This window comes from Bombyx mori, chromosome 4 (genome assembly GCF_030269925.1).
Source record: "Bombyx mori chromosome 4, ASM3026992v2".
NCBI lineage: Eukaryota > Metazoa > Arthropoda > Insecta > Lepidoptera > Bombycidae > Bombyx > Bombyx mori.
This window is the reverse complement of record NC_085110.1, coordinates 7,655,913-7,683,705: the sequence shown is the minus strand read 5'-3', so window position 1 is coordinate 7,683,705 and position 27,793 is coordinate 7,655,913. Positions and strand designations below refer to the sequence as shown.

Genomic DNA, 27,793 nt, shown 5'->3' with positions numbered 1-27,793 from the left:
TACAAAATACCGATTTTAGCTGGCATGTCTACCGATCTCGCTCTATGACGTTCGAGATCACTGATAGATCAATAGATTTATAGTCTTTGTACTTAAGTAGCGGTAGGTACTAACTAGGTACCTACCTACGTACCTTTATGTAGGTACGGTATCTATTCATTATCTATTCTATGATAGATAGTGACAACCCAAAAACAACAAGTAATCATTTAATTTTGTCATAAAAAATAATGTTGGCAAATTATGTGTAAATTTAAAACGATAAATTAATAAAACGCAGTATCTGTAAATAAAACTTTGGTGTTAAATAAACAATGGCAAATTGCAAACAATGGTAAAATTAATATAATGCAACGTTGGTTTTTCCTAGAAGAAAGAAAAATACAAAAAACCAAACCCGAAAAAAAAATGTCCGAACCTGAACCAGAACAAAAGGCTGAACTAATTTCCCAACAATGGCAATTCTCAGTAACCGTTCCGGATATAAATCCCTTAAAGGAGAAAGTGTTCGTAACAGGTAACACTCCAGAACTTGGTGAATGGGACTACACAAAAATAATTATGATGGATTATGACGAGGCTTCCAATCTTTGGCTTAAAACTTTAACAATACCAAATACTTGTGAAGTTTTATATCGTTATGCCATATGTTTCTTAAATGAGAACTCAAATGACGTGTTTATTCGTAAATGGGAAACAAATATACATCCAAGAATGATAAAACAAACCATGCTTCACCCTACACAAGATGTATTTGGGGAATATGATAAAAAACAAGGGATCAGTACTGGATGGCTCACCAATCAAACTCTAATTCAATTTAAATTTTCAAACAATCCCTTACAATTAAAAAGCCGTTTAGCTGAAAGACTCATAAATATTAAAGTCACTCCAGTGAAATTATTCTTTGGAACAGAACCGCATATTGAAGAATCTTCGCTAAGTACTGATACCACAGATACTGAGTTACCAGCTGGAGTGCTAGTGGAAGTTGCAACACTGGCTAATGATCCTAATATATGTCATTTAAAACCGCAGGAACAATTTGGAAGAGAGTACAAATTAAATGATGTTCTGCTAGTAAATGTTACCACACCAAATCCCAAGCAGCTGGCTTATCTAATAGACTTTTATTCATATAGTAGTCGTGCAGCATCTGAAGATCCTCCTTGTCATGTTGGATACACTTATGTGTTACCAAACATGTTCAAACCCTCAGAAGGTAATTTAGAATTGCCAGTAACATGCAATGTAAAACATCGACCTCTTGGAACTGTGAATTTTGGATACCTAACAGTTTGTCCTATACAGGAAAAGCTTTGTAACTTGCAGGTTTCGTATGCCAAGTATTGGGACTCAAGTTGGACAGGGTTAGAAGTGGGACACAGAGGCTTGGGTGCAAGTTTTAAAACAAAAGAGTAAGTGTTTCTCAGCTCACATCATCAGCAAGCAGTTTAAATAAATACAAATTTCTTTCATTCCATTATCAATACTAAAATTTCAATGCACATAGACTGCTAAATGAGGTTATTCTTCAAAAAACTTTGCACACAAATTATTATGACCTTTACAAATTGTAAAATATTCTATACCTGCTTAGTTTTTAATCAAAAATTTGACTCATAAATAGTCACTTACTCATAAATATCATTGGGCCACACTGTTTATTGTGGATATATTCTTAAAAAGTCCATTGGATAACAAATAATCCTTTTCAGAGGAAATGCTATTCGTGAGAATACAATAGCTTCTCTTAAAAAAGCAGCTGCAAGTGGTGCAGATCTGCTAGAGTTTGATGTTCAACTGAGTAAAGATATGATACCAGTTATTTATCATGACTTTTATGTGTGCATATCAATGAAAAGAAAGAAGGAAATTGAATTTACAGAAATGCTTGAATTACCAGTGAAGGACTTGACTTTGGAACACCTACAAAAACTGAAGGTACATTCATGAGGCCTAGCTGTTTACAGTTCATCACAGTGAAGATCTCACCAGAAACTAATTCACTTTACATATCAGTTCCAATGTTTGCTATAACTGGAGTCACAAGTTTAAAATATATTACATTAAAAAGCGTAAAACTGTGTTTTTAAGCATTTATTGAAAACAAAAGTGTAAAAGATGCAGTAGTAAAAAAATAATTAAAAGGATGCTACTCTGTAATTAAAAATATAAGTACTGGGTTCACCTTTTTTGTTATTGTATTTTAAGGAGACTTTCAAAGTTCACAAAACAATATTAAACTGCTTTAAAGTAAACAATAAATAATTTTATTTTGTGAAGCTAAGCATATAATATATTTTTGTATTTTGTGAGTCAACGATATGTACAACTGGCGAATGCTCACTTCGAATGGTCTTCAGATTTATTTGATTGAGCTGTAGTAAAAATTTCACGTACTGCAAAAAATTTAATTTTTTTTAGAATCCATCACAGTTGTAAAGTTAAAGTTATCTTCAAAAATTCACCTTCACCACCATTGTATTTTTGAGAATCTGTTCCAATACGCCCTGTAAAATATTTATATCATTAGGCATAAAAATTACTCAAAAAGAGAAATAAAATAAAATTGTAAAAAGACGTATTTATTCAGAATTATTGTTCTGAATAATAATATGTATTCTCCTCCGAGTTATTGTTCTGAATTTATGTTTTAGCTTTGTTGTTTGCTGTGAGCAAACCTTAGGGTTTGCTTACAGCATGTAACAAGATCTTGATATATTGTTTACAGGTATACCATCTTGTAGAAGGACGAAGTAAAGAAACTTTATTTTTTGATGATGACTTGGACGAGCACCAACCATTTCCGACTTTAGAAGATGCTCTTAAAGCAATAGATATCCATGTTGGATTCAATGTGGAATTAAAATGGACAATGGAAATGAATGATGGCACATTTGAATTAAACAATCCATTTGATATGAACACTTATGTTGATAAGGTAAGGTGATAATTATATCTAATTCAAATAACAGAGAAGATCATTATAATAATTAATTGCCTTGCATTTTAAAGATGACTAAATTTTAAAACTTGTTAGTTGTTCTTAGTTAGTTAAAACTTGTTAGTTGCATTAATTGCATGATGGCTATTTTTCGTATCTGTAATACCAAGCACCTTCTTTTTTTATACATATCTATATTAATTTATTATAAAATTCAAATTAAATTATATGAGTAAGATAAACAAACATTTTTTTTTAATTCTTTTCATTGTGTCTGTTTATTTATCAGTGTACATCTTCAGTACTGAACAGACTTTTATGTAGTTTTAACATGTAGACCTAGATTTATTTACAGTAATTAAGCTTCTTCCATTAAAATCCGATGTCACAAAAAGCTGACATTAAATATTTTTTAAATGATTTTTATGTTATTAAGAGTTAGTTACACAGCAAATAAAATTATTAAAATGAAAGTAACTGTCTGTATCGAATTCACGGCCAAATTACTGAACCGGTTTTGACGAAATTCCGCATGGAAATAGTTTGAACCCTGGAAAATAGAATAAGCTGCCTTTATTCCCACTACTGAACACAGCTCTCCGCCTATGTGCTGTAAAGAGTAATCCGCCCTGGCACAGCTGCTAGTGGGAAGCTACTAGTGTAGTATTCTTGTTACAGGTGTTGGAAGTGGTACTGAAACATGCTGGTGAACGCCGCATTGTGTTTTCTTGCTTCAATCCAGACATTTGTACTATGGTTAGGAATAAGCAAAACAAATATCCTGTAATGTTTTTGACTGTGGTGAGTATAAATGGCGTATTAACTTTGTATTTGTAGAAATAAAGTTTTTTTTTTATTGCTTATATGTGTGGACAAGCTCACGGCCCACCTGTGTTAAGTGGTTACTGGAGCCCATAGACATGTACAACGTAAATGCGCCACACACCTTGAGATATAGTTCTAAGGTCTCAGTATTGTCACAACGGCTGCCCCACCCTTCAAACCGAAACGTATTACTGCTTCACGGCAGAAATAGGCGGGGCGGTGCTACCTACCCGTGCGGACTCACAAGAGTTCCTGCCACCAGTAATTACGCAAATTATAATTTTGCGGGTTTGATTATAAAAATCAACGACGCACGATTGATACACGATGTTATTCCTTCACCGTGGAAGTCAATCGTGAACATTTGTTAAGTACGTATTTCATTAGAAAAATTGGTACCCGCCTGCGGGATTCGAACACCGGTGCATCGCTCGATACGAATGCACCGGACGTTTAGGCCACGACGACTTCGAATTAAATGCTTTCCTCCGGAAAATATATTAGTAAAGACAAGGCGAGTTCAAGATAGGCTCGACCAATGCATAAATAGTTCATCATGAAATTTAAGTGTTTCTTTCATTTAGAATTTACAGTTTTTTGGCATATATTTTAAAATTGAAAATATTACAAATATGATCATATTTAATATTAATAAATTAATTTGAATTTATATCAAGTTTTCATTATATTTATTAGATTTGCTTTTTCTTAATAAATTAGAAGTCACTTAATTCGTTACGTTAACATTTCAACGAAAATGGTAATCAAGAATAGTCATGTTTATTTAAATACATAGCTTCCTAAATTAAAATGTTATAAAAGAAACATCTGTTGTTTTTGTATTACTTATTTATTCATGTTATCTATGAATGATAAACACGTCTATTTAGAACATTCAAAACAGTAATATACAGTCTGAAAACTTATTCTAGGGTATCACTAATAAGTACCAGCCGTACCGGGACCCAAGATGTCTGTCTATCCCGGCGGCCGTACAGAGCGCCGTGAGCTCGGATCTGCTCGGCATCGTCGTGCACACCGAGGATCTGCTCCGTGATCCTACGCAGGTAAGTTAATTAAAAATGTTTGTTGTACAGTTAAATACAACTGGTATTCGTTCAATTACCAAAACCGACCCTAATTGAAAACTCAACACTAACATTCATTTTATATATTTCGTTAATTATTTCATTAACTTAACCCATTTTTGTTTTCGACATTGTTTTTTTTAAAGTGTGCAAGTTACACCTCCCACCCAACTGACGGGACAACGAATAGCCGCCGTCGCCCTAGACATGTTATTTCGGTGCCTCCCGATCCACTCGCTGCTTTTAGGCATTTGGGCCGTTCTCTGTTCTGGTCTACTGGTGGTAGGACCTCTTGTGAGTCCGCGCGGGTAGGTACCACCACCCTGCCTATTTCTGCCGTGAAGCAGTAATGCGTTTCGGTTTGAAGGATGGGGCAGCCGTTGTAAATATACTTGAGACCTTAGAACTTATATCTCAAGGTGGGTGGCGCATTTGCGTTGTAGATGTCTATAGGCTCCAGTAACCATTTAACACCAGCTAAGCCACTATTGTAAGTAAAAAAAAATACGTCGCTCGTCGAGTTCGACATGTAACATAAACTACAGAAAGAACCCACTGAGTTTCTCGTCGGATCTTCTCAATGGGTCGCGATTCCGATCTTGGGGTAGATTCTGCGAAGCACTGCTCTTTATAAGGCAGATGTTACCAATTTTCTAGACTGAGCTTCTAAAGCCTCAAGTCTCTAAAAGCTGCTGACAGTTAGGTAAGAAAAAAAGTTAAATGACAGACACCAGAAAATATAATTTAAGAATATTCTACTCTTTTGTATTTTATATGGATCACAAAATGTAGTGGCGAATGTAATTTGTGACCGGTTTTATGCGATTTACTACTTCAATATAATTTTATGAGTTGCTAATGGCGACATAGCTCATTATAAAATAAGTTACCGTTAAAGAAAGCTTTCACTGAATTTTAAACTGAACGGATATTAAAATAAACATATAAAAATCGGTTTCTATTGCTTTTATTTGAGGGGACAACTATAGGTATTTTTAACAACAAAAAATTGCTTATATGTTTGATTTATCTAGTCAAACGAACAAGATAAGTCCCTAATAAAATCGATCGGCACGAAATTTACAATAACGTGGCCTTGAGTCGAATCCGGCAACAGATTAGATCGTACTATGGGACGTCACGTGATAGATCACGTTGCCAAGCTTTGCTCACGCAACTCCTATCAATGTTATACTTTTGTAATTTGTTGCGTAAATAACTTGTTTATTTGGTTTATCCGGTCAACAGCTTCAACATCAGATATTCACAATTGAAGATATTAATATTATAAATTAATAAGTGAATATAAAATAATAATGAATATTAGGTATCTCGCTTAACACGTTGAAATTATACTTTCTCCCCATAGCACATAGCACCAATATATCGAGAATCGTTCAAAAATCTTTGGGATGTTCTTTTGCGAATATTTTCAGAAAATTTCACTTACATAAATAGCGATGTACAAATATTCCGAGATATCAAATGGCAGATACCAGTCTCCGCCGGGCTAAACATGGTTTCTAGTGTGGCGTTCAACGTGTTATTCATTTTATTCCTTCAGACTAGAGAATCTTGTGTGATATTAGCTCCGAACATGGCCTAATAAAAGTAATTTGCAATATTCTCAACTCATTAATCTAACAACCTTCCTCTGGTCCTCCCGAATAATTCTCACCTCTGTGGCAAGATGTATTCTGAATCCGTATACGTGGTAGCACCATCATGTCACGAAGCAATCATTACTTTTGAAACGATAACCGTGATGGTTATCTACCTAATTCAATTGAAGCTTTGATCTGGTGTCTTCACAGGTTTTTATGTCTATAAGGACTTAGACTACGGTGGCCGCCTAAAATTAGACTTACAAAGACATAATTAGCAAATCGTTTGCCGGAAGACGTTACGTGGTGTAAGTGGCCCCTAGACATCATCAGCGTAATTTTTTTTCGGGTAGGGGGCCGAACCTCCTACGAAGTCCCCGCGCAAAAGGGGCGCGCGGGGTATGTGAGACTCAACGGTCTGCATGGTGTTGTGAGCAGACCGCGGGCCCAAGGATTTTAGGGCCCACCCACTAAACGACTCCCCTCCGAGGTCAAAATCCGGATGAGGTAGGGGGGTTACCGCGGTCAACACTACAACCAGACGGCGGGGCTCACCCCAAGGACGCCCAGCCGACGGAGCCTTCGAGGCGAATCGAAAGCTCTAAAACGTCGGCCGTCTCGGTACGGCAGCCCGTCAGGCCGCCCAGACGGTGCCGCTGGTGTCCCGGAATACCCCGCTGGACCAGAACCAGCCTGTCGGGTCGGGACGCGATACACCGCCAACCGGTCGCTCTTTCGTATCTCCTCGGCAGCACGCTAGAGTGCTGGTAGCGCCAGCGCGGCCTCTGCCCCCTCAGGTCGCCCCTTGACCTTCACTGGGGGGAGGCCGCTACCTACAGGGGTGCCCCACCCTACAAAACAAAACCCATTACTGCTTCACTGCGGAAATAAGCAGGGTGGTGGTACCTAATTGTGCGGGTTAATAACGCGCCCTACCAACAGTAATGCACAAAACACGTCATTTCGGAGCCTCCCGATCCACTAACGGTGCTTTTAGGTTCTCGGATGCACCGGTTTTAGGATGCACCGGTCATCGTTCTCGTCGAGCCCGTCGCTTGCGACGAAGGACTCGCCGAGTAAATTAACCCAGAGACACAGCCCACTGAGTTTCTCGCCGGATCTTCTCAGTGGGTCGCGTTTCCGATCCGGTGATAGATTCTGCGAAGCACTGCGCTCGCTAGGGTTACTGTTAGCAACATCGTCAGGTTTGAGCCCCGTGAGCTCACTTACTAGTTACGGTTTCGCTGAAATGGCTCTCAAGACTATCAGCTTAGGTAGAAAAAAAACACCTGTAAGTACGTAAATTGTAATTTTTGCGGGTTTCATTTGTATTACACGATGTTATTCCTTCATCGTGACTTGAACATTTGTTAAGTAGATACGTATTTCTGAGTATTTCATTATAAAAATTGGTACATGCCTATTGCCTACATGATTCGAACACCGGCACAGTCGTATCGCTCAATACGAATGCATCAGGTATCTTGTCCTTTAGATTACAACAATTTCAGACTTCATTTGTGTACAGGAAATAATAATTTCATTCGGATTTTATTTTTAATACCCTATTTTTAATAATAATGTGTTAAAAATACGAAGATATCTAGATGATAGAAAGTTGACAAAATTGAAACTGTTCTAGGTTTTTACAATACTTTGTATGTTTTTATATGGTTTCATTATACTAACTCAATCAATTCAAACTTGATGCAAGAAATTAAAAGCCCAGTAAAATTCTATAATTTTTTATTAATTTAATACTTTTTATTTGTTACAGCCATGACACTTTTGGAAAGCGATATGTTTATGGATGCACTCAATGCTTCAGCGACAAATAAGAAGGAACCAAAGAAAAGAAAAAGGCGTACGAGCGGATCGAAGGATGGCAATCCTAATGACGGATCACCTCCACCTACACCGACATCACTCAGTAGTCCCACAAGCGAAAGTAAATCTGTACCGCCAAGGTTTTACCAAGATACTTTGGATGCAGAAGAACGTAAAGACAAAAGTCATGAAAGTAAAGAACCAGTTAGTCCCGTGACCACAGAAAATGAAGTCGAAGACGACAAGATGGACGTTTCTGGGCCGCATACATTAACAGTTAATGGATTAAAAGGGGTTTTATGTTATCATAGAAAAAAAGGTCCCAAAAAGAACATTAAATGGAAACCTGACAGTGAACTAGAAACAATTCATGTATTTGACCTGGATGAGACTGAAAGAATAAATGTCACCAAAACATTCACGGATATGAAATATTTAGAAAGAATACACGAAAGGGAAGCTTTCGAAAAAGCAAGAAACCTTAGTAATGACGACGTTATGGAAGAACGTACAAATTGGAAGCCTTTGATTTTAGTAGATTTAGAAGGACAATTACAAGTAGATTATGGCAAAAACAGTAAAGAGAAAGATATACAGGCACTACGACAAAAAGTAACCTTACAACCTTTATATTTCAACAAGGCAATGATTCCTGATTCCCCAATTGAACCAGAATTAGAAACTCACACCTATTCTGAACCCTCAATAATTCCCTTGGAAGATGTCACTGGAAATCAAGATAATATAAGTGATTTTAGAAATATGCCTTGGCCTGAACCGAGAGGTAATGCTCCACCCCAAACACCGAGTAATATGACTGTTGGTGCTAGTCCATTATTCCCTAACAATCTCACACAATTTTCAAACACTTTTCCTAATACGCAATTTCCTGGAGTACCACCTGCCTTCCAAGGCCCTAACATCGTTCCTGGTGAGTGGCAAAATGGAATACCCCAACAGATGATACCAAATGGAATGCCTGGTCCAATAGGAACCCACAATTTAGCACCAGGTGTGATGCCTCCCGGAAGCCATCCACAAGGTATGATGATTTCACCTGAGACTATGATGATGGCTCCGGAGATGTTCGGAAACCCAACTCCAATGATTCCTGTACCACCGGAAAGTTTCAATATGCAACAGAATATGTATCCGATGGATTTCAACATGGTAGGTCCTCCGGGACCGGGCCCCGAAGGTTTTAATGGCCCTGGCCCTGGTTCTGGTCCCGGACCTGGTAATTTTAGAGGAGCCATGCGTGGTCGCGGTGTCAATGGTCATTGGCGCGGAAAGGGTGCGGGGAACTGGGAAAATCCGTCCAGGGGTGGTAGAGGAGGAGGCCCTCGCGGGAACCGAAAGACAATTTGTATGTATTTTCAAAGGAAGGGATCTTGTCGGCAGGGCGATAATTGTACATTCTTGCATCCAGGTGTGAACTGTCCTTTTTAAAGAGAATAAATGTAAATATCTAAATTAGCCATATTGTAAATAAATAAAGTAAGATTAAAAGTAAATTAGCTGTAAAAGAGTTTGATACTCAACAAAGACTGGTAAAATAGCAAAAGATATAAATATATTATAATGTTATGTATATAAAAGTTTGTACTGAGTAAAATAGATACGTAATTGAAACACTTGCTTTTTTTTATACAATTTATGTAGTAAGCATGACGATTTAGTTTTAAATAAACCTAATCTTTTATATTGATAAAATAATGAATCAATAATGAAACAAAAAGTAGACACATAACAATATTGACCTAGACAATGTAGACAACATTGTTGAGACACTGTGACTGACATCAATAGTTTAAAAATGGTAATTTAGTTAGTTAAAAGGCGGCAGGTGACATGCACATGAAAAACAATCGTAGCCACTTTTGTCGGTGACTTGCTGATGCCTTAACTGTGAAAATTTGAAAATGATTAATATAATTAAAGATTTCTAAGCGTAATACGTCAGATTTAAGCCTTAGTATAAACCTGGCAATGTTGAGTGGATACCGAAGTTCAAAGACATCACAATGTGTATAGCGCCATCCACTGTGAGACTTGAATTATATCTCTAAACTGTATAGTAATTACCAAACTTACTGGTGGTAGGACCTCTTGAGTCCGCACGGGAAGGTACCACCACCCTGCCTATTTCTGCCGTGAAGCAGTACCTAATGCGTTTCGGTTTGAAGGGTGGGGCAGCCGTTGTAACTATACTGAGACCTTAGAACTTATATCTCAAGATGGGTAGCGCATTTACGTTGTAGAATTCTATGGGCTCCAGTAACCACTTAACGCCAGGTGGGCTGTAAGATCGTTCAACCATGTAAGTAATAAAAAAAATACTATAACTTTGCAGTTTTAATTTTTATTACACGATATTATTCCTTAACTCCATCTGTGACCGTGTATAAATGTGCGAAAATAAAGCAAAGTCACTGGAGATGGCTTCTCGGATTCCTTCAAAGAGTCCACTGAAGTCTCAGTAAATACCTAACCACCATTTTACTGAGTCTTTATTTCATCTTTCAGCTCATCTCGTTTCGTTTAGTTGCATCCCAATCGATTACAGTCTGAAATACAACAACATTACCTAATTTGGCACCAAAATATTTTTCATACAACAGCGCCCCTAGCGGCAAACGTTCCAACTCCATACAAATTTGAGTTAACTTTTACATAAGGAGGGTAGAGGTAAGGAGAACCGTCTCTGTATGAAAAGTGTCCGTTAAAATCTGCTAAATAAGGGTGGTACTACAGTAGCAACCGAGTAAATTTAAAAAAAGGCGCTGAAAGTTAATAGGTTGAGATAGAGAAATAAAAAAGGACGAAAGAACTGTAAGCACTACAAAATCACAAAAAGTATTTTATTTAAAGCTAATATGAAAATGCAATCGACGTCTCCACGTTTTACCACAGTAATTTTTTTATGTTGTATTGACGAAATTAGTTTGGACTACGTAAACATGTGAGGTATTGTATATTACACTGTCACTAACTACTTTTTTCATTAAATATATTAAATTTCCTAACTCAGCATACTTCAATCAGTTAACAGCTGCTCAATTCATATCATACCCTGTGCCTATGCTAGCGCCATTCTGGAGGATTTTGAACTATTATTTAGTACTGAAAGTGGGACACTTCTTCAAGCTTCTCCCATATGAGACGGTTCTGCTTACCTCTACCCTCCATACTTTTACATAATTGAGATGGCTAAAAAACTCGCACTATGTATGTACTTGCACACCGAGTAGGTATCGTATCTAATTTAAAGTTGAAGATTTTTGTAAGTTTGTTACTGGCAATTACAGGATCACAAGAAGCCAATTGCCATACTTAAAAAAGAAGATACCAGATGATAAGCACCAACGATTATCCCTATTAAACTTAGGGTGTTTATTTATTTATGTCAATGGCCTCGCGGACCATTCGCTGGATTAATTTGTTTTTCTTTGGATCCTGCAAAGGTATGCTATGCGTAACAGATGTTAGGCGTCGTGGCCTAAGAGATAAGACGTCCGGTGCATTCGTGTTGAGCGATGCACCTGTGTTCGAATCCCAGGCGGGTACCAATAAAATTTTTCTAATGAATTGCGTACACATCAACAAATGTTCACGATTGACTTCCACAGTGAAGGAATAACATCGTGTAATAAAAGTGAAACCCGCAAAAATTATAATTTGCGTAATTAGTGGTGGTAGGACCTCTTGTGAGTCCGCGTGGGTAGGTACCACCGCCCTGTCTATTTCTGCCGTGAAGCAGTAATGCGTTTCGGTTTCAAGGGTGGGGCAGCCGTTGTAACTATACTGAGATCTTAGAACTTATATCTCAAGGTGGGTGGCGCATTTACGTCGTAAATGTCCATGGGCTCCAGTAGCCACTTAACATCAGGTGGGCTGTGAGCTCGTCCACCCATCTAAGCAATAAAAAAAAAGGCGTACTGATGGTAGGACTTCTTGCGAGTCCACATAGTAGGTATGTATCACCACGTTGCCGACTTCTCCTGTGAAACGGTAATATTACGTTTTTGACGTGACAACGTCTTATAATTCGATGGAGCCGGCTGCACGCACGAAAAAACATGCGGCGTTACCTCGCTCTGAGGCGTTCCATTTAAGGCTTGAAGTGCAAGCGAGAGCGCGCAACGAGCGACAAAGAGGCACAATCGGCCTCCGCGTTCGGCAGCGTTCGACATCTGTCTCTCTCCTATTTGAGTAAGCGATGCATCCGCGTGGACAGCTACTATACAATAATACATTTACATGTTTTCGTCAAGTATGAAGTTCAGTGAATGTGGTGTCAATTGTTTATAGCAACGATGAAAAATGAAACCATTCCATCAGTATTTTCTTATGACGTTGTCACGTTCAACTATCGTCAGTAAACCAACTTTACAGACAACCGATTTTTTTGTTTGAAGGGTGGCAGCCGGTTTTTATAAAAATATATATAAATATAATGTAAGGATTCATAGATACTAAAAAGCTTAAAACAAGTTGTGCCGATAAAGTTATTTCACAGGAAGACGGGAATGCGTTTGCATTTTTTAAAGAATCAATAACTTTTGTTCATATTTTCATATCTTGTGAAATAAATTACATTACTGTTTTTAGGTATTTCTATAACGGATCAACGGATCGATGTAGGATCTGCGGTGTTTATTAAATATGTGAAGATTGGTAGGTTCTCATAAGCTCTCGAAGGGCTTCGTAGGTTTAACGGAGTACCTGGTGATGTCAGCGATTGGCGGCGCCACGTCACTTTTACAAATTATGACGTCAGAATCGCTAACGTCAATAGATTCATTAATGTCATTGTCTTCCATGTCAACAACATTCCAGAGTTCCTTGTCCTCCAAAAGTAATTAAGGCTCACTTTTCCGATGAATTCCATTTGTTTTATTTCAAGTGTACAACAATAACAAGAGAAAGCTTCACCTCGTTCGGCTGCTCGAGGTGGAATAGGTGTAATAACTACAGATTGTATCTTTTTAGTTTTAGTTTCCTATCTTCCTATCTAGGGGTTATGCGAGTGTAATCGGGCGAGAATTGTGCGACAGTAGTCACTCGTATTTATAGTAGAAAAGTGGGGTAACTTAATCATTAATTCTCTTGAATACCGTATTATGCTTATATGCGTAACATTAAGGAAACAGTTACTTAACTAAGTGGTAATGTTGCGCTAGTATATATTATTGTTGTTGTATTGGGAATAGCCATTCGAAAATTTTCACAATTTTGCACTTCGGCAAACAATTTATTTTTCTAATTCAGTTCCATGGTCAATGTAAAATAAATAAAATGAACTGCTTTTTTTAAGAAAGATTTTGTATTACTAGCACTTCATATGGAATTTAATTCTGAAATACAAATTTATTATTATTATTATTATTATTATTTACTTGTCAGGCAACAGACATGGCTTTGACCTTTGTTACGATTTGGCTGTATGGGCTATGTGCTATTTGTCTGTCTAATGGACAAATCAAATATGTAGGTATATACCTATATAGATCACAGTGGTTTCGAACAGGTGAATGAAGTTAGCCCCTCAAAAAAAAATTTTTTTCCTGTTTTCTACTTATTTTCTATTAATTCGTTTGTTCATCATTTGTTCTTGATTGTTCACTGTTAATAATTGTTTGTTCCCCATTTATTTATTTTAAAAAAAATATTAAAAATATATCTAAAAGTTAGCCCCTCGATTGCAATTTTTAATATTTTTTCGTCCTTAATTACTCGTAAATATTCATTTTCGATTGTTCTTATATAAAATACGTTTGTTCTCTTTCGAAATTACTCATTTTTTGTTTAATTAATTGTATTACTTGAATAAATGTATACAAAATATGTGTACTGCGCATGCCATAAGTGTATAATCTATGGCGCATGCGTCAACTATAATGCCTAAACTTTCTACGCGGTTTTAATCGTGAAAAAAAAAACAATTATAAATCCTGAAGGATCAATTAATTGGTATACAGTTTAATTAAAAAAATTAAAAAATAAATAAATAAAATAATGTGCATTCGCGTAAAGTTAGACCAAATACATTTTTTCCATCCTCCTATATACTTATCGCTATGAAGGTATAAAAAAGATAGGTTAAGAGTTCACATAGGTAATATAAACAAATAAGTAAATATGTTCATTATTTATCTTTCAAGAGATAATGTAGGTATACATTATAATAACATTTTGACACAGTCGAAATTATATTCCTAACATTAGTAAAATAACATTTTAATATTTTTTTTATAGGTTATGTATTGAAATTGTTGGAAAATTATTTCATGTTTTAGCTGGAAAACGACATGGAGAATTATATGCAATACAAGATAATGAGCTCCATCAAATGAATTCGAATGAAACCAAACTGTTTACCATCCAAATTCGATTGTCGGGCAGATAGAAAACGAAAATTCACTCATAGTGAACCTCGGCCTGCATTTGTGAAACGGCAAAGACTCACTATTATCAAGGAAATTGAAGAGACGACTAAAAATGAGATGTGTCGTATTATTATACCTTTGCCATCTTGTAGTCAAGGTAGGTGTAACTGTCAATAATTAGTTACACTCACAGATCTCCTAATCAAATAACAATATCAGAAAAAATGAGAATAGTTAGTTAGTTAGTGGAAGTAGCCAAAATGGGCAAGTGGATCTCAGTTCCTATTACATAAGGTACTAGGAAGTTTGTGAAAATGAAAATTTATCACAGTGTAATATCACTTACTTACTTTAACAGTGAAGGAAAACATTGTGATGAAACCTGCACACCTAAATGTTCTTAGGATTTTCTTAGGTGTGTAATCCACCAACCAGCACTAGGCCAGCGTGGGGGACTAAGGCCTAAAAACCCTCTCAATGGTAGTGAAGGCCAGTGTCCAGCAAGGGGATATATTATATGGGCTGATGATGATGACTAGGAAGTTAAATACTACTACTACTACTACGACAGTACACATATAATCCTATATATTTACAAACTATACGTTTGTTGGAAATTGCTAACATTATTTCATATTTCCAGATGTCCAGCCACTTGAAAATAGGTGTAGTAATGACAAAGCTATCCAAGTAGCTCCAGCACAGGAACACAAAGGCAAGGCAAGTGTGTATTGCCACATCACCCCTTAATATATCTGAAGCAAGTATAAGTAAACAATCAGAACCAGCAAAAAAAAAACTGTTGTTCCTGAGGACAAATTTGACAGTGATGAGTCAAATGCACCAGCAACAGAAGGATCAACTGTTGACTATGAGTTATCTCTCTATATCTCCACTCCATCAAAGACTTGTGCACTTCAGACTATAGCTCTCAAGAAGACTAAAAAGTTGAAAAAATGAATGTGTTAACAACTTTATCTAAAGTGAAAAATAAACAACGTTTATATATTTGTCTTCCACAAGAATTATGTTTCATAATAGGCTTGATTGAGAAACATACAAATGTTTCTGAACAAAATATTATATTATGTCTGATGAGAATAACATTAAATAGAACATTCTCTCAATTGGCTGATGATTTCGATTTATCTGTAAGTCAAGCAAGCAATATATTTTTCAACAAACTCCCAGAAATTGCAAATGTAATATCACCCCTTGTTAGACTATAAAAAAAACAATACAATAAATATATATGCAGGAAGGATAATTGATGTCAACTTGGTGGAAAATAGAAAGTTTTTAGATAGTTTGCCACCTACAAAACTCTTTAATTAAATAAGTAATCCTTACTTATAAATAGGAAGTTTTGTAAGTATTTTCACTCTTCATTCAGAAACTACTGAACAGATTTTAATAAGACTTTTATGCTGGTCTTCTATGGCTAGCAACTCATTATTATTTTGATTCTGTTTTCCACAAATGTGCTAAATATGGGCTTATATATATGAAAAGGAATAAATATTAATGTTATGTAACCTTTGTACCTGTATGTTAAGAATAATTTTTAATAAAACATAATTTAAATTGAAATATTATTTTTATTAAATCACATTCACTTTGTACACATCAATATTTTGTACTCCCTAAAAGGAAAATAGGTATAAAGTTTTTTTCAAATATTTAACATTACATTTTTGTGTAAGATTAGAAAATTGTTATTCTTCCAAAAAGAAACTACATTATCTAACAACTGTGCAACTTACTCGGAATCAAAATCAATACCTACTAATTATAGTGACCTGATTATTTTTTTCAAAGTTGCTGGATGCTACACAAAAGTAGCAAGTTTTACTTTTAGCACAATACATATGCATTTGAACTTGTGCATAATATCTTTCTTTAATTTTTTTTGCCGTTTTATTTATGGAAACATAGCATTACTCACTTGCTTGTTTGTAGATCTATCAAAAAAACATAATTTATGTTTTTTTTAGCACAGTGGGCAATACCCTATTATTCATATTAATTATATACGGCGCGGCGATGCGAAAATTCATTACTGAATTATTTACGAATGATAGGCATAATATAATATTTTAATTCGCGATCTGTTTATCATTTTTAATATATGATTTAAAAATAAGTTATCTTTAATATTTTTAATTTTGTGATTTATGGGGTGGTCACAGTCATTATTATAAATATAGAAATTTTGAGGAAATATAAATGTTTAATACAAATTATTTTGATAATCGAAATAAATTCATATCAATCCAAATTCATATTTGAACTATGAAAATTGTATGGTATGTAAACAGAAATATATTTTATAATTATAATGACTATTTATTCCATGCAGTATCGGTTAGAGAAGCTTGCACAGCTTCTCTAACCGACACTGCAACTAGAATAAAGTCTAATAAAGAATAGCCGAATCTACGCGTGCCTGTACAGGTCCCACAGCAGTGATGCAGGTTCAGCTCTGTTTGAGCATGTGCAAGAGGGGACTAGCCGCGTGCTTGAGCAGTACCCATCTGCGGAGGTGGTGGTTCTTGGAGACTTTAACGCTCACCACCAAGAGTGGTTGGGGTCCAGAACCACTGACCTCCCGGGTCGGACTGCCTACGATTTCGCCTTGGCCTACGGCTTCTCCCAGCTGGTGACACAGCCCACCCGTGTCCCAGATATCGAGGGGCACGAGCCTTCTTTGTTGGACCTTCTGCTGACCACAGATCCGGCCGGATACAGTGTGGTGGTCGACGCTCCGCTTGGATCGTCTGATCACTGCCTTATTCGTGCTGCCGTACCACTCTCTCGTCCTGATCGTCGAACGACGACCGGGTATCGAAGAGTTTGGCGGTATATGTCAGCAGATTGGGATGGACTGCGTGAATTTTACGCATCCTACCCATGGGGGCGGTTCTGCTTTTCCTCTGCTGATCCTGACGTCTGTGCGGACCGTCTTAAAGACGTGGTGCTCCAGGGGATGGAATTGTTTATTCCCTCTTCTGAAGTGCCCGTTGGGGGTCGCAGCAGACCCTGGTATAACAATGCCAGCAGGGATGCTGCACGCCTCAAGCGGTCCGCATACGTGGCATGGGATAATGCCAGGAGACGTCGGGATCCTAACATCTCAGGGGAAAGGCGGAAATATAACGCCGCTTCCAGGTCCTACAAGAAGGTAATTGCCAAGGCGAAGTCGGAGCACGTTGCTAGAGTTGGCGAGCGATTGAAGAGCTATCCCTCCGGGAGCCGTGCTTTTTGGTCGCTCGCCAAAGCTGCAGAAGGAAACTTTTGCAGGTCTAGTCTCCCACCACTGCGCAAGTCCGATGACAATCTGGCCCACAGCGCGAAAGAGAAGGCTGACCTTCTGGTCAATCTCTTCGCCTCGAACTCGACTGTGGACGACGGGGGTGCCACACCACCGAACATCCCCCGGTGTGATAGCTCCCTGCCGGATATCTGCTTCACACAGTGTGCAGTCAGGCGGGAGCTCCGACTCCTGGACGTCCATAAGTCGAGTGGGCCAGACGGCATCCCCGCAGTGGTTTTGAAAACGTGCGCCCCTGAGCTGACACCTGCGCTAACGCGTTTGTATCGCCTCTCTTATTGCACTAACAGAGTTCCGTCTTCATGGAAGACCGCCCACGTCCACCCTATCCCCAAGAAGGGTGACCGGTCGGATCCATCGAGCTACAGGCCTATCGCGATAACTTCCTTGCTTTCCAAGGTGATGGAGCGAATTATAAACACACAACTCCTGAAGTATCTTGAAGATCGCCAGCTGATCAGTGACCGACAGTACGGTTTCCGTCACGGTCGCTCAGCTGGCGATCTTCTTGTATACCTTACTCACAGGTGGGCTGAAACCTTGGAGAGCAAGGGCGAGGCTCTTGCTGTGAGCCTTGATATCGCGAAGGCCTTCGACAGGGTCTGGCATAGGGCACTTCTATCGAAGTTACCATCTTACGGAATCCCCGAGGGTCTCTGCAAGTGGATCGCTAGCTTTTTGGATGGGCGGAGCATCACGGTCGTTGTAGACGGTGACTGTTCTGATACCATGACCATTAACGCTGGCGTTCCACAAGGTTCGGTGCTCTCCCCCACGCTTTTCATCCTGTATATCAATGACATGCTGTCTATTGATGGCATGCATTGCTATGCAGATGATAGCACGAGGGATGCGCGATATATCGGCCATCAGAGTCTCTCTCGGAGCGTGGTGCAAGAGAGACGATCAAAACTTGTGTCTGAAGTGGAGAACTCTCTGGGGCGAGTCTCCGAATGGGGTGAATTGAACATGGTTCAATTCAACCCGATAAAGACACAAGTTTGCGCGTTCACTGCGAAGAAGGACCCCTTTGTCATGGCGCCGCAATTCCAAGGAGTATCCCTGCAACCTTCCGAGAGTATCGGGATACTTGGGGTCGACGTTTCGAGCGATGTCCAGTTTCGGAGTCATTTGGAAGGCAAAGCCAAGTTGGCGTCCAAAATGCTGGGAGTCCTCAACAGAGCGAAGCGGTACTTCACGCCTGGACAAAGACTTTTGCTTTATAAAGCACAAGTCCGGCCTCGCATGGAGTACTGCTCCCATCTCTGGGCCGGGGCTCCCAAATACCAGCTTCTTCCATTTGACTCCATACAGAGGAGGGCCGTTCGGATTGTCGATAATCCCATTCTCTCGGATCGTTTGGAGCCTCTGGGTCTGCGGAGGGACTTCGGTTCCCTCTGTATTTTATACCGTATGTTCCATGGGGAGTGCTCTGAGGAATTGTTCGAGATGATACCAGCATCTCGTTTTTACCATCGCACCGCCCGCCACCGGAGTAGAGTTCATCCATACTACCTGGAGCCGCTGCGGTCATCCACAGTGCGTTTCCAGAGATCTTTTTTGCCACGTACCATCCGGCTATGGAATGAGCTCCCCTCCTCGGTGTTTCCCGAGCGCTATGACATGTCCTTCTTCAAACGAGGCTTGTGGAGAGTATTAAGCGGTAGGCAGCGGCTTGGCTCTGCCCCTGGCATTGCTGAAGTCCATGGGCGACGGTAACCACTCACCATCAGGTGGGCCGTATGCCCGTCTGCTTACAAAGGCAATAAAAAAAAAAAAAAAAAAGAATAAGAATAAACTTTTCTTCGAAGCTCAATTCTACAAGGGTATTCAATCAGATAGCTATCTATCTGTCGTTCCTGTATGAAATTTTGGTATGTCGAAATCTTGGATAAATCAAGAAAAGCTAAATAAAGTATTTACCTAAAAAATATGTTTATGCTTAAAGTCACGTGTTTATGTTATTCGAAAGTATTATCCTCAGGAACAACAGTTTTTTTTTTGCTGGTTCTGATTGTTTACTTATACTTGCTTCAGATATATTAAGGGGTGATGTGGCAATACACACTTGCCTTGCCTTTGTGTTCCTGTGCTGGAGCTACTTGGATAGCTTTGTCATTACTACACCTATTTTCAAGTGGCTGGACATCTGGAAATATGAAATAATGTTAGCAATTTCCAACAAACGTATAGTTTGTAAATATATAGGATTATATGTGTACTGTCGTAGTAGTAGTAGTAGTATTTAACTTCCTAGTCATCATCATCAGCCCATATAATATATCCCCTTGCTGGACACTGGCCTTCACTACCATTGAGAGGGTTTTTAGGCCTTAGTCCACCACGCTGGCCTAGTGCTGGTTGGTGGATTACACACCTAAGAAAATCCTAAGAACATTTAGGTGTGCAGGTTTCATCACAATGTTTTCCTTCACTGTTAAAGTAAGTAAGTGATATTACACTGTGATAAATTTTCATTTTCACAAACTTCCTAGTACCTTATGTAATAGGAACTGAGATCCACTTGCCCATTTTGGCTACTTCCACTAACTAACTAACTATTCTCATTTTTTCTGATATTGTTATTTGATTAGGAGATCTGTGAGTGTAACTAATTATTGACAGTTACACCTACCTTGACTACAAGATGGCAAAGGTATAATAATACGACACATCTCATTTTTAGTCGTCTCTTCAATTTCCTTGATAATAGTGAGTCTTTGCCGTTTCACAAATGCAGGCCGAGGTTCACTATGAGTGAATTTTCGTTTTCTATCTGCCCGACAATCGAATTTGGATGGTAAACAGTTTGGTTTCATTCGAATTCATTTGATGGAGCTCATTATCTTGTATTGCATATAATTCTCCATGTCGTTTTCCAGCTAAAACATGAAATAATTTTCCAACAATTTCAATACATAACCTATAAAAAAAATATTAAAATGTTATTTTACTAATGTTAGGAATATAATTTCGACTGTGTCAAAATGTTATTATAATGTATACCTACATTATCTCTTGAAAGATAAATAATGAACATATTTACTTATTTGTTTATATTACCTATGTGAACTCTTAACCTATCTTTTTTATACCTTCATAGCGATAAGTATATAGGAGGATGGAAAAAATGTATTTGGTCTAACTTTACGCGAATGCACATTATTTTATTTATTTATTTTTTAATTTTTTTAATTAAACTGTATACCAATTAATTGATCCTTCAGGATTTATAATTGTTTTTTTTTCACGATTAAAACCGCGTAGAAAGTTTAGGCATTATAGTTGACGCATGCGCCATAGATTATACACTTATGGCATGCGCAGTACACATATTTTGTATACATTTATTCAACTAATACAATTAATTAAACAAAAAATGAGTAATTTCGAAAGAGAACAAACGTATTTTATATAAGAACAATCGAAAATGAATATTTACGAGTAATTAAGGACGAAAAAATATTATAAATTGCAATCGAGGGGCTAACTTTTAGATATATTTTTAATATTTTTTTTTAAATAAATAAATGGGGAACAAACAATTATTAACAGTGAACAATCAAGAACAAATGATGAACAAACGAATTAATAGAAAATAAGTAGAAAACAGGAAAAAAAAATTTTTTTGAGGGGCTAACTTCATTCACCTGTTTCGAACCTACCGATTTTTCGGTATTTCTACCGATATGGGCTCTGTTTTACCTTTTTTTTTTTTTTTTTTTTTTTTTTTTTTTTTTTTTTTTTTTTTTTTTTTTTTTTTTTTTTTTTTTTTTTTTTTTTTTTTTTTCCTACCTAAGCTGAGAGCCTTGAGAGGCTATGTCAGCGTAACCCTAACTTTTGTAGGTGAGCTCACGGGGCTCAAACCTGATGACGTTGCTAACACGAACCCTAGCAAGAGTCGTGCTTCGCAGAATCTACCACCGGATCGGAAACGCGACCCACTGAGAAGATCCGGCGAGAAACTCAGTGGGCTGTGTCTGAGAGTTAATTTACTCGTCGAGCCCTTCGTCGCAAGCGACGGGTTCGACGAGAACGGTGACCGGTGCTTGAAGTACCTAAAAGCACCGTTAGTGGATCGGGAGGATCCGAGATGACGTGTTTTGGGCGACGTCGACTGCTTTCCATTCTGTCCGCAGGATCGGGAATGTAGTTACCGGCGGCCACGATGAGAGGGTTCTCGTGTCGTGCCGCTTTATCGAAGTGGCGCATGGACGCCGACTGCAGATACTTACTGATGGACTCTAAGTCCAGGTCGTCATGGAGGTCGACGTTCCTGACGAACCACGGGGCTCCGACGGCTATCCTGCAAAAACGGGATTGAATGATTTGAAAGGATTTTAAGTGTATGCGGGCCGCGTGAGCGAACACTACACTTGCATAGGTCATGACGGGGCGTATGCAAGTTTTGTAGAGTGTCACCTTATTTCTAAGGGACATTTTACTTCGCCTACATATCATCGGGTAGAGACGTCCTAGAATGAAGGCGGCACGGTCGCGTACCGTCTTGATGTGGGGGCGGAATGTCATCCTACTGTCGAGGGTGACGCCTAAATATTTGGCCCACGGTATGGGCTGGTCGAACATCGTGATTGGGCGAACGGCGGGGGCGGGGTTATTGACGCGCCTAGTCGGGAGGGGGATGCTCAGCGTGGTGTTCGGAGGGCGACCCCTTTTGAAGAGCACCGCTGTGCTTTTCGTGGGGTTGATGTCGATGCGCCACTTCCGGAACCACTGTCCCATGGTGGTAGCTGCGGTCTGAAGTCGTCGATGAAGCAACGCCTTCTTCCTACACGAGTAGTAGATGGCGGTGTAATCGGCGAAGAGCGCCAGATGGGTCTCCGGAGACCGGGGTATATCGTTGATATACAAACTGAATAGTAACGGGGAGAGGGCGGAGCCTTGCGGGACTCCGGCTGTGACGGGACGGGGCCGGGAACGCGTTCCCTCGACTCGATATCGGAACGAACGGTTCGACAAGTAGTCTCGTATGATGAGCACGAGTCTGTCTGGCACTCCCATGTTATACAGTTTGTATATCAAACCGTTGTGCCAGACTTTGTCGAACGCCTTCGCTATATCGAAGAAGAGGGCTCCTGTCGGAATGGGTTTCCGCCTGTTCAGCCCTAGTAAGATGTGCTCCGTGAGGTGGTGCACTTGATGGACGCACGAGTGTCTGGCGCGGAATCCAAACTGCTCGTCTATAAGAATTTTATTCGCGGATACGAAGTCCCAGAGGCGTTTACGAAGGAGCCGTTCGTATAGTTTGCCTATCGCCGGGAGGAGACTGATGGGGCGGTAACTCGCGGTTTCGTTCTTCGGTTTGCCCGGCTTGTGTATGCCGATAACGTCCGCTTCTTTCCACGCCGCGGGAAAGATGCAGTTCGTCATAGCAGCATTTAATATGGTGGCCAACATCGTTATCAGTTGGGCTGGTAACAGTTTAAGCGCGCGGTTGCGGATGCCGTCGGAGCCGGGAGCTTTCCGTGGTTGCAGGCTATCGATCGCCTCCTTGACCTCGGAAGTGGTAATGGGGGGTAACGCGTCCGAGGGCGGCAGGGAAGCTCTGCGCTCGACCTCCCTGTCGACGAACTCGGTGTGTTCGGGGTCCGCGTGTTGAGTGCTGGTGGTGCACTGCTCTTGCAGTGCATCGGCCAGCAACTCTGCCTTGTCATCGTCATCGTAAGCCGGTGATTGGCCTGAGGGGCGTACGAGAGGCGGCATAGTGACGATAGTTTCGGACTTGAGGGTCCTAGCTAGTCGCCAGTATGCTTGGTGAGTGGGCGCGAGTTCTTTTAAATAACTATCCCAGTTTTCGTTTCGGGCGTCGCTCAAGCGGGATTTGACCTCCCGCTGTAAGCGACGCATCCGAGTCCGGTTTGAATCCGTGGGATATCGATCGTAGGCCCGGATTGCCGCGTTCCTAACTCTAACGAGGTCCCTAAGATCGGGGGAAAGTCTGATGCGGTGGAAGCAGTCCTCCACATCAACTTGCTTTGAAGATCTTGTGATCGCCGTCGAGACGTGATCAGTGAAGATATTTATGGATTCGACGGTGTCCTCGGGGGATGGAGTTGAATCCGGGCCGCAAGGGAGGATTGGTGGAGCGGTGTCAGCTAAGCACGTGCCCAGCTTCTTCCAATCCACCATGGTCCTCGTATCTGGTTCGCGGTTGAGTGGGCGACCGAGCTGCATGACGACAGGTCGGTGGTCTGAGTCGAGTTCTGACATTGCCTCGATGGAGTGCAAGCGCAGAGTTACGTTCCTCAGCAGTGCCAGATCTATTGTGCTCGGACGACGCGCGGCGTTGTACGGATAGCACGTGGGGGTCGGGGGGTTGAATATCTCGAATGTGAGGTCGTCTATGAATGCGTCGAGACGCCTACCGTTCACATTCGTGCGATGGCAGTTCCACCTAGTGTGGTGGCAATTTAAATCGCCTGCCAGAATGACCGCGTCCCCCATACCGAGCAGTGTCTCGAGGTCACTGCTCAGGAGGGGTTTGTCAGGAGGGAGATATACGGATGCGATGACGATCGGCTGGTGTCCCGTCAGGCACACTGACGCCTCGATATGTAAGAGCGAGGGAGTATCGAGAGGGACGCAGTGCAGGGCCCTCCTATAGTAAATGACAGTACCGCCCTTGCGGGTGGAGAGTCTGTCATTCCTAACCATGACGTAATTCGCGACTTTGGGGTCGCGACGCGAGGGCTTTAGGAAGGTCTCCTGCACCAGAAGGATGTCGATGAGATTGTCACGTAGAAACTCATAAACCTGGTCGCGCTGACGCGCGAGTCCGTTAGCATTGTAGAATGCTAACTTCAAAGAATGGGGTTTTAATCTCGCGTTGCACGCCATTGATTACCGGTAATCAAACCAGCGTGCGCTGGACGGACTCGATGACGTCGATGTACTCGAACGTCGCGTTTAGGCGGTCTTCGGCCGTGACCGCTCTGCGCATGGCGTCGGCGAACGCACGCATGCGGTCGATGTTTATCGCGGCGATGTAGTCGCGAATAATTGTAAAATCGTTTGAGTGCGCGGGGCCGGGGCGAGGCGCGGGACCGGGCGCGGGCGCGGGGGCGGGGCGCGGCGCGAGTAGAGGTTGCGGCGCGTACCGCGGTTGGGGTGCCGGTGTCGTTCCTGCCTTCGTAAACGGCAACGGTTTCGCCCACGCGGAGAGGGTGGGCACCGGAGCCGGTACGAAAGCCGGTTTCGGCGCGCGGGGCGCCGAAGTCTTTGGGCCAGCGGTTTTAGGGGGCGCGTTTGCCGGGCGCTTCCGTGGAGCCTTGGGGCATCCACGGTAGTTGGCCGTGTGTCCCTGCTTGCGGCAGAGTACACAGCTCGGCGGCTCCGTCGCTGTCTCCTTAACGCGCGAGCAATCGGTGGTCGCGTGATCGTCTAAACACTTCACGCAACGCGGTCGCGCGTTGCAGTTACGCGCGGAGTGGCCATATAACTGGCAACGGTGGCACTGCCCGGGAGTGCCGCGTTTGTAGGGGGCCTCTACGGTGACCCCCGATAGACCGCACACGGTGCGGAGACATGAGGCAATTTTCTTGCCCTCCGGTGTGGCTTCTAGTGCTACGAGCACCATATCATACGCGAATTTATCGCGCCCGCTGTGCATCCGGTGCACACTTATGACTGGGTAGGACTGACCTACCAGGTCATTCTTAATTTGCTCGACGTCGAGCTCTTTGGGGACTCCGCGTATTACGACGCGGAGTTCACGCTCCTCCTGGAGCGCATAGGTATGGTACCCTATGCGTTCCTTGCGGAGGTACGCGGTCAACGACCTATGGTCGTCGGATGTTTCTACCTTGATCTGAATTCCATGCGGGATATTCCTCGCATGGACGACATTGATCTTTTGGGCCTTAAGGGCCAGGGACACGCGATCCCAAGAAGACTTTTCCCGCAGGATGACCGGCGGCGGCGCGGGAACTTTTCGGACGGGCGCGGGCCCGGGGCGCGGCGACGGAGTTGCGCGGCGAGGGGAGTCGGGTGTGACCACGACTTTAGGACGCGACGCGTTCGCGGCCTTGGGCTGTTTCGGCGCCGCGGACGGTTCCACGGCGCGGGCGCGTTTTTTCCCGCGCGCGACGGTGGTGAACCCTTCCGAGGTTCCCGGTTGGGGACTCGCGGCGTACTCGTACTCCATTTCCGACTCGGAGTCGGAGCCGGAGCTTGATGCCGCGCAAGACGCGATCGACGCGGGCGCGGGGGTGGGGGGCGACATCGGCGAGTCGCGGAGTGCCGGCGCGGGAGGCGATAACGGCGAGTCGCGGATGATAATCGCGGCGGCGGCGGACGAACCATCGGGGTCCGATTCTAGCGTGGCCTTGTAGGCCTCAAAACGGGACATAATGTCCGGGCATATTAATTGCACGAACTGCGCGAATAGCGCGCTGTTCGTGTTCAAGTTTTACCGAAATACCGATTATAATACCGAAATATAACGATTTTTCTACGATTTCAGAGTATACATGGAAATTTTCCCGATTTTTCTACCAATTTGACACTTTTAGACATTCATCATTTCATCATTATCCTGCCCTTCTCCCAGTCACCTGGGGTCGGCGCAACATGTTTTCTCCTTCCGTACTCTTCTATCATATACCATTTCTTCACTCACTCCCCTCTTACCCATATCGTCTTTCACACAATCTATCCATTTCTTCTTAGGTCTACCTCTTCCTCTATATCCTTCCACATTCATAGTTAACACTCTCTTACCAACCTCATTTTCATTTCGTCTCATCACATGTCCATACCATCCCAAACGCGCACTCCTCAGCTTCTCTGTCACAGGTGCCACTTTCAGACTTCCTCTAACATATTCATTCCGTATTCTACCCATTCTCGTTACTCTACACATCCATCGCAACATTCTCATCTCTGCTGCATGTAATCGCCTTTCATCCGCCACTTTTGTTGTCCAACAAGCTGATCCATACAAGACGGCAGGCCTTATTAAGGTCTTATATATCTTCCCTTTTAGGGGAAGAGGAATGTGTGAGTCACATATGGTGCCCGTGACCTGCCGTCATTTCATCCATCCTGCGTCAATTCTGTGCCTCACAGTGCGATCCAGTTCACCGTCGCTTTGGATAACAGACCCTAGGTATCGGAAGTCTTGACATACTGGCAAAGGTGTTCCGTCGAGGAAAATGGGTGTGAAATTGGAGAGACCGCCAAAATCACAGAACAGATGTTCGGTTTTCGATCTGCTGATTTTTAGGCCAACACTCGCCATTTCTCCAGTATGTTTTGGACCTCGAGCCCGTTTTCTCCGACGAGCACTATGTCATCGGCAAACAGCATACACCAAGGGGGCTCTTCCTGTATCTCCGATGTAAAGGCATCCATCACAAGCAGGAAGAGATAGGGACTTAGTGCAGGCTTAGAGTAGGCTCTTTCCCAATATTGTTCAGAGCAATGATTTCCAGGAAATTGATATAGAGTGGCGCATTTTAAGAAATTGTGAACAAATCAAAACATTTCCTAATGATGTAGAACTATTTTAGGATGAAGTAACTTTACTATAACGTGGCGATGAAACTCAAATGTTTCCTTTGTTGTCTAATTTCATCCTTAATATTTTATCACTTCCCTATTCATCCGCTAACGTTGAACGCATATTTTCACATATTAATCTTTTGAAAACAAAACAGCGAAGTAGGCTGTCTACTGAATAAATCACTGGTCTATTACATGCAAAACGACTCTGTAATACAGCTAATTGTTTTGATTTTGAAATTAATTCGACGATGACTGCA

At 41.2% G+C, this 27,793-nt stretch overlaps 2 protein-coding genes and 1 long non-coding RNA gene across 4 annotated transcripts; 2 read left to right on the top strand and 1 right to left on the bottom strand.

Annotated features, from left to right (window-relative positions):
- Positions 1 to 35: 35 nt before the first annotated feature.
- Positions 36 to 16,270, top strand: LOC119630930 (glycerophosphocholine phosphodiesterase GPCPD1). Of its 2 annotated transcripts, XM_062668174.1 has the most exons (8): positions 120 to 1,222; positions 1,333 to 1,418; positions 1,719 to 1,944; positions 2,735 to 2,944; positions 3,626 to 3,748; positions 4,705 to 4,839; positions 8,242 to 14,837; positions 15,324 to 16,270. In XM_062668174.1, exons 1-7 carry the CDS (start codon positions 1,175 to 1,177, stop codon positions 8,245 to 8,247), a joined length of 834 nt encoding a protein of 277 aa, XP_062524158.1. In that variant the 5' UTR covers positions 120 to 1,174; the 3' UTR covers positions 8,248 to 14,837; positions 15,324 to 16,270. The 2 variants fall into 2 exon arrangements, with proteins under 2 accessions (XP_037877392.2, XP_062524158.1); XM_038021464.2 differs by having other exon boundaries at positions 36 to 1,418.
- On the bottom strand, positions 4,604 to 8,245 carry LOC134198756 (uncharacterized). Its single transcript, XR_009972930.1, has 2 exons — positions 6,311 to 8,245; positions 4,604 to 4,831 (listed from the first exon to the last, which is right to left on the bottom strand). It is a non-coding gene; the product is annotated as an uncharacterized LOC134198756 (long non-coding RNA).
- LOC119630929 (serine/threonine-protein phosphatase 1 regulatory subunit 10-like) lies at positions 8,265 to 9,740 on the top strand. The gene has a single exon (XM_038021463.2). The coding sequence runs from the start codon at positions 8,265 to 8,267 to the stop codon at positions 9,738 to 9,740; it is 1,476 nt and encodes a 491-aa protein (XP_037877391.2).
- Positions 16,271 to 27,793: the final 11,523 nt, after the last annotated feature.

Bases quoted from the DNA above. Each gene is read 5' to 3' on its own strand.
- LOC119630929 (XM_038021463.2), top strand. From the start codon at position 8,265: ATGTTTATGGATGCACTCAATGCTTCAGCGACAAATAAGAAGGAACCA.
- LOC119630930 (XM_038021464.2), top strand. From the start codon at position 349: ATGCAACGTTGGTTTTTCCTAGAAGAAAGAAAAATACAAAAAACCAAA. The intron at 1,419-1,718 runs GTAAGTGTTTCT...AATCCTTTTCAG, and splicing joins GCAAGTTTTAAAACAAAAGA to AGGAAATGCTATTCGTGAGA. The intron at 2,945-3,625 runs GTAAGGTGATAA...TTCTTGTTACAG, and splicing joins TGAACACTTATGTTGATAAG to GTGTTGGAAGTGGTACTGAA.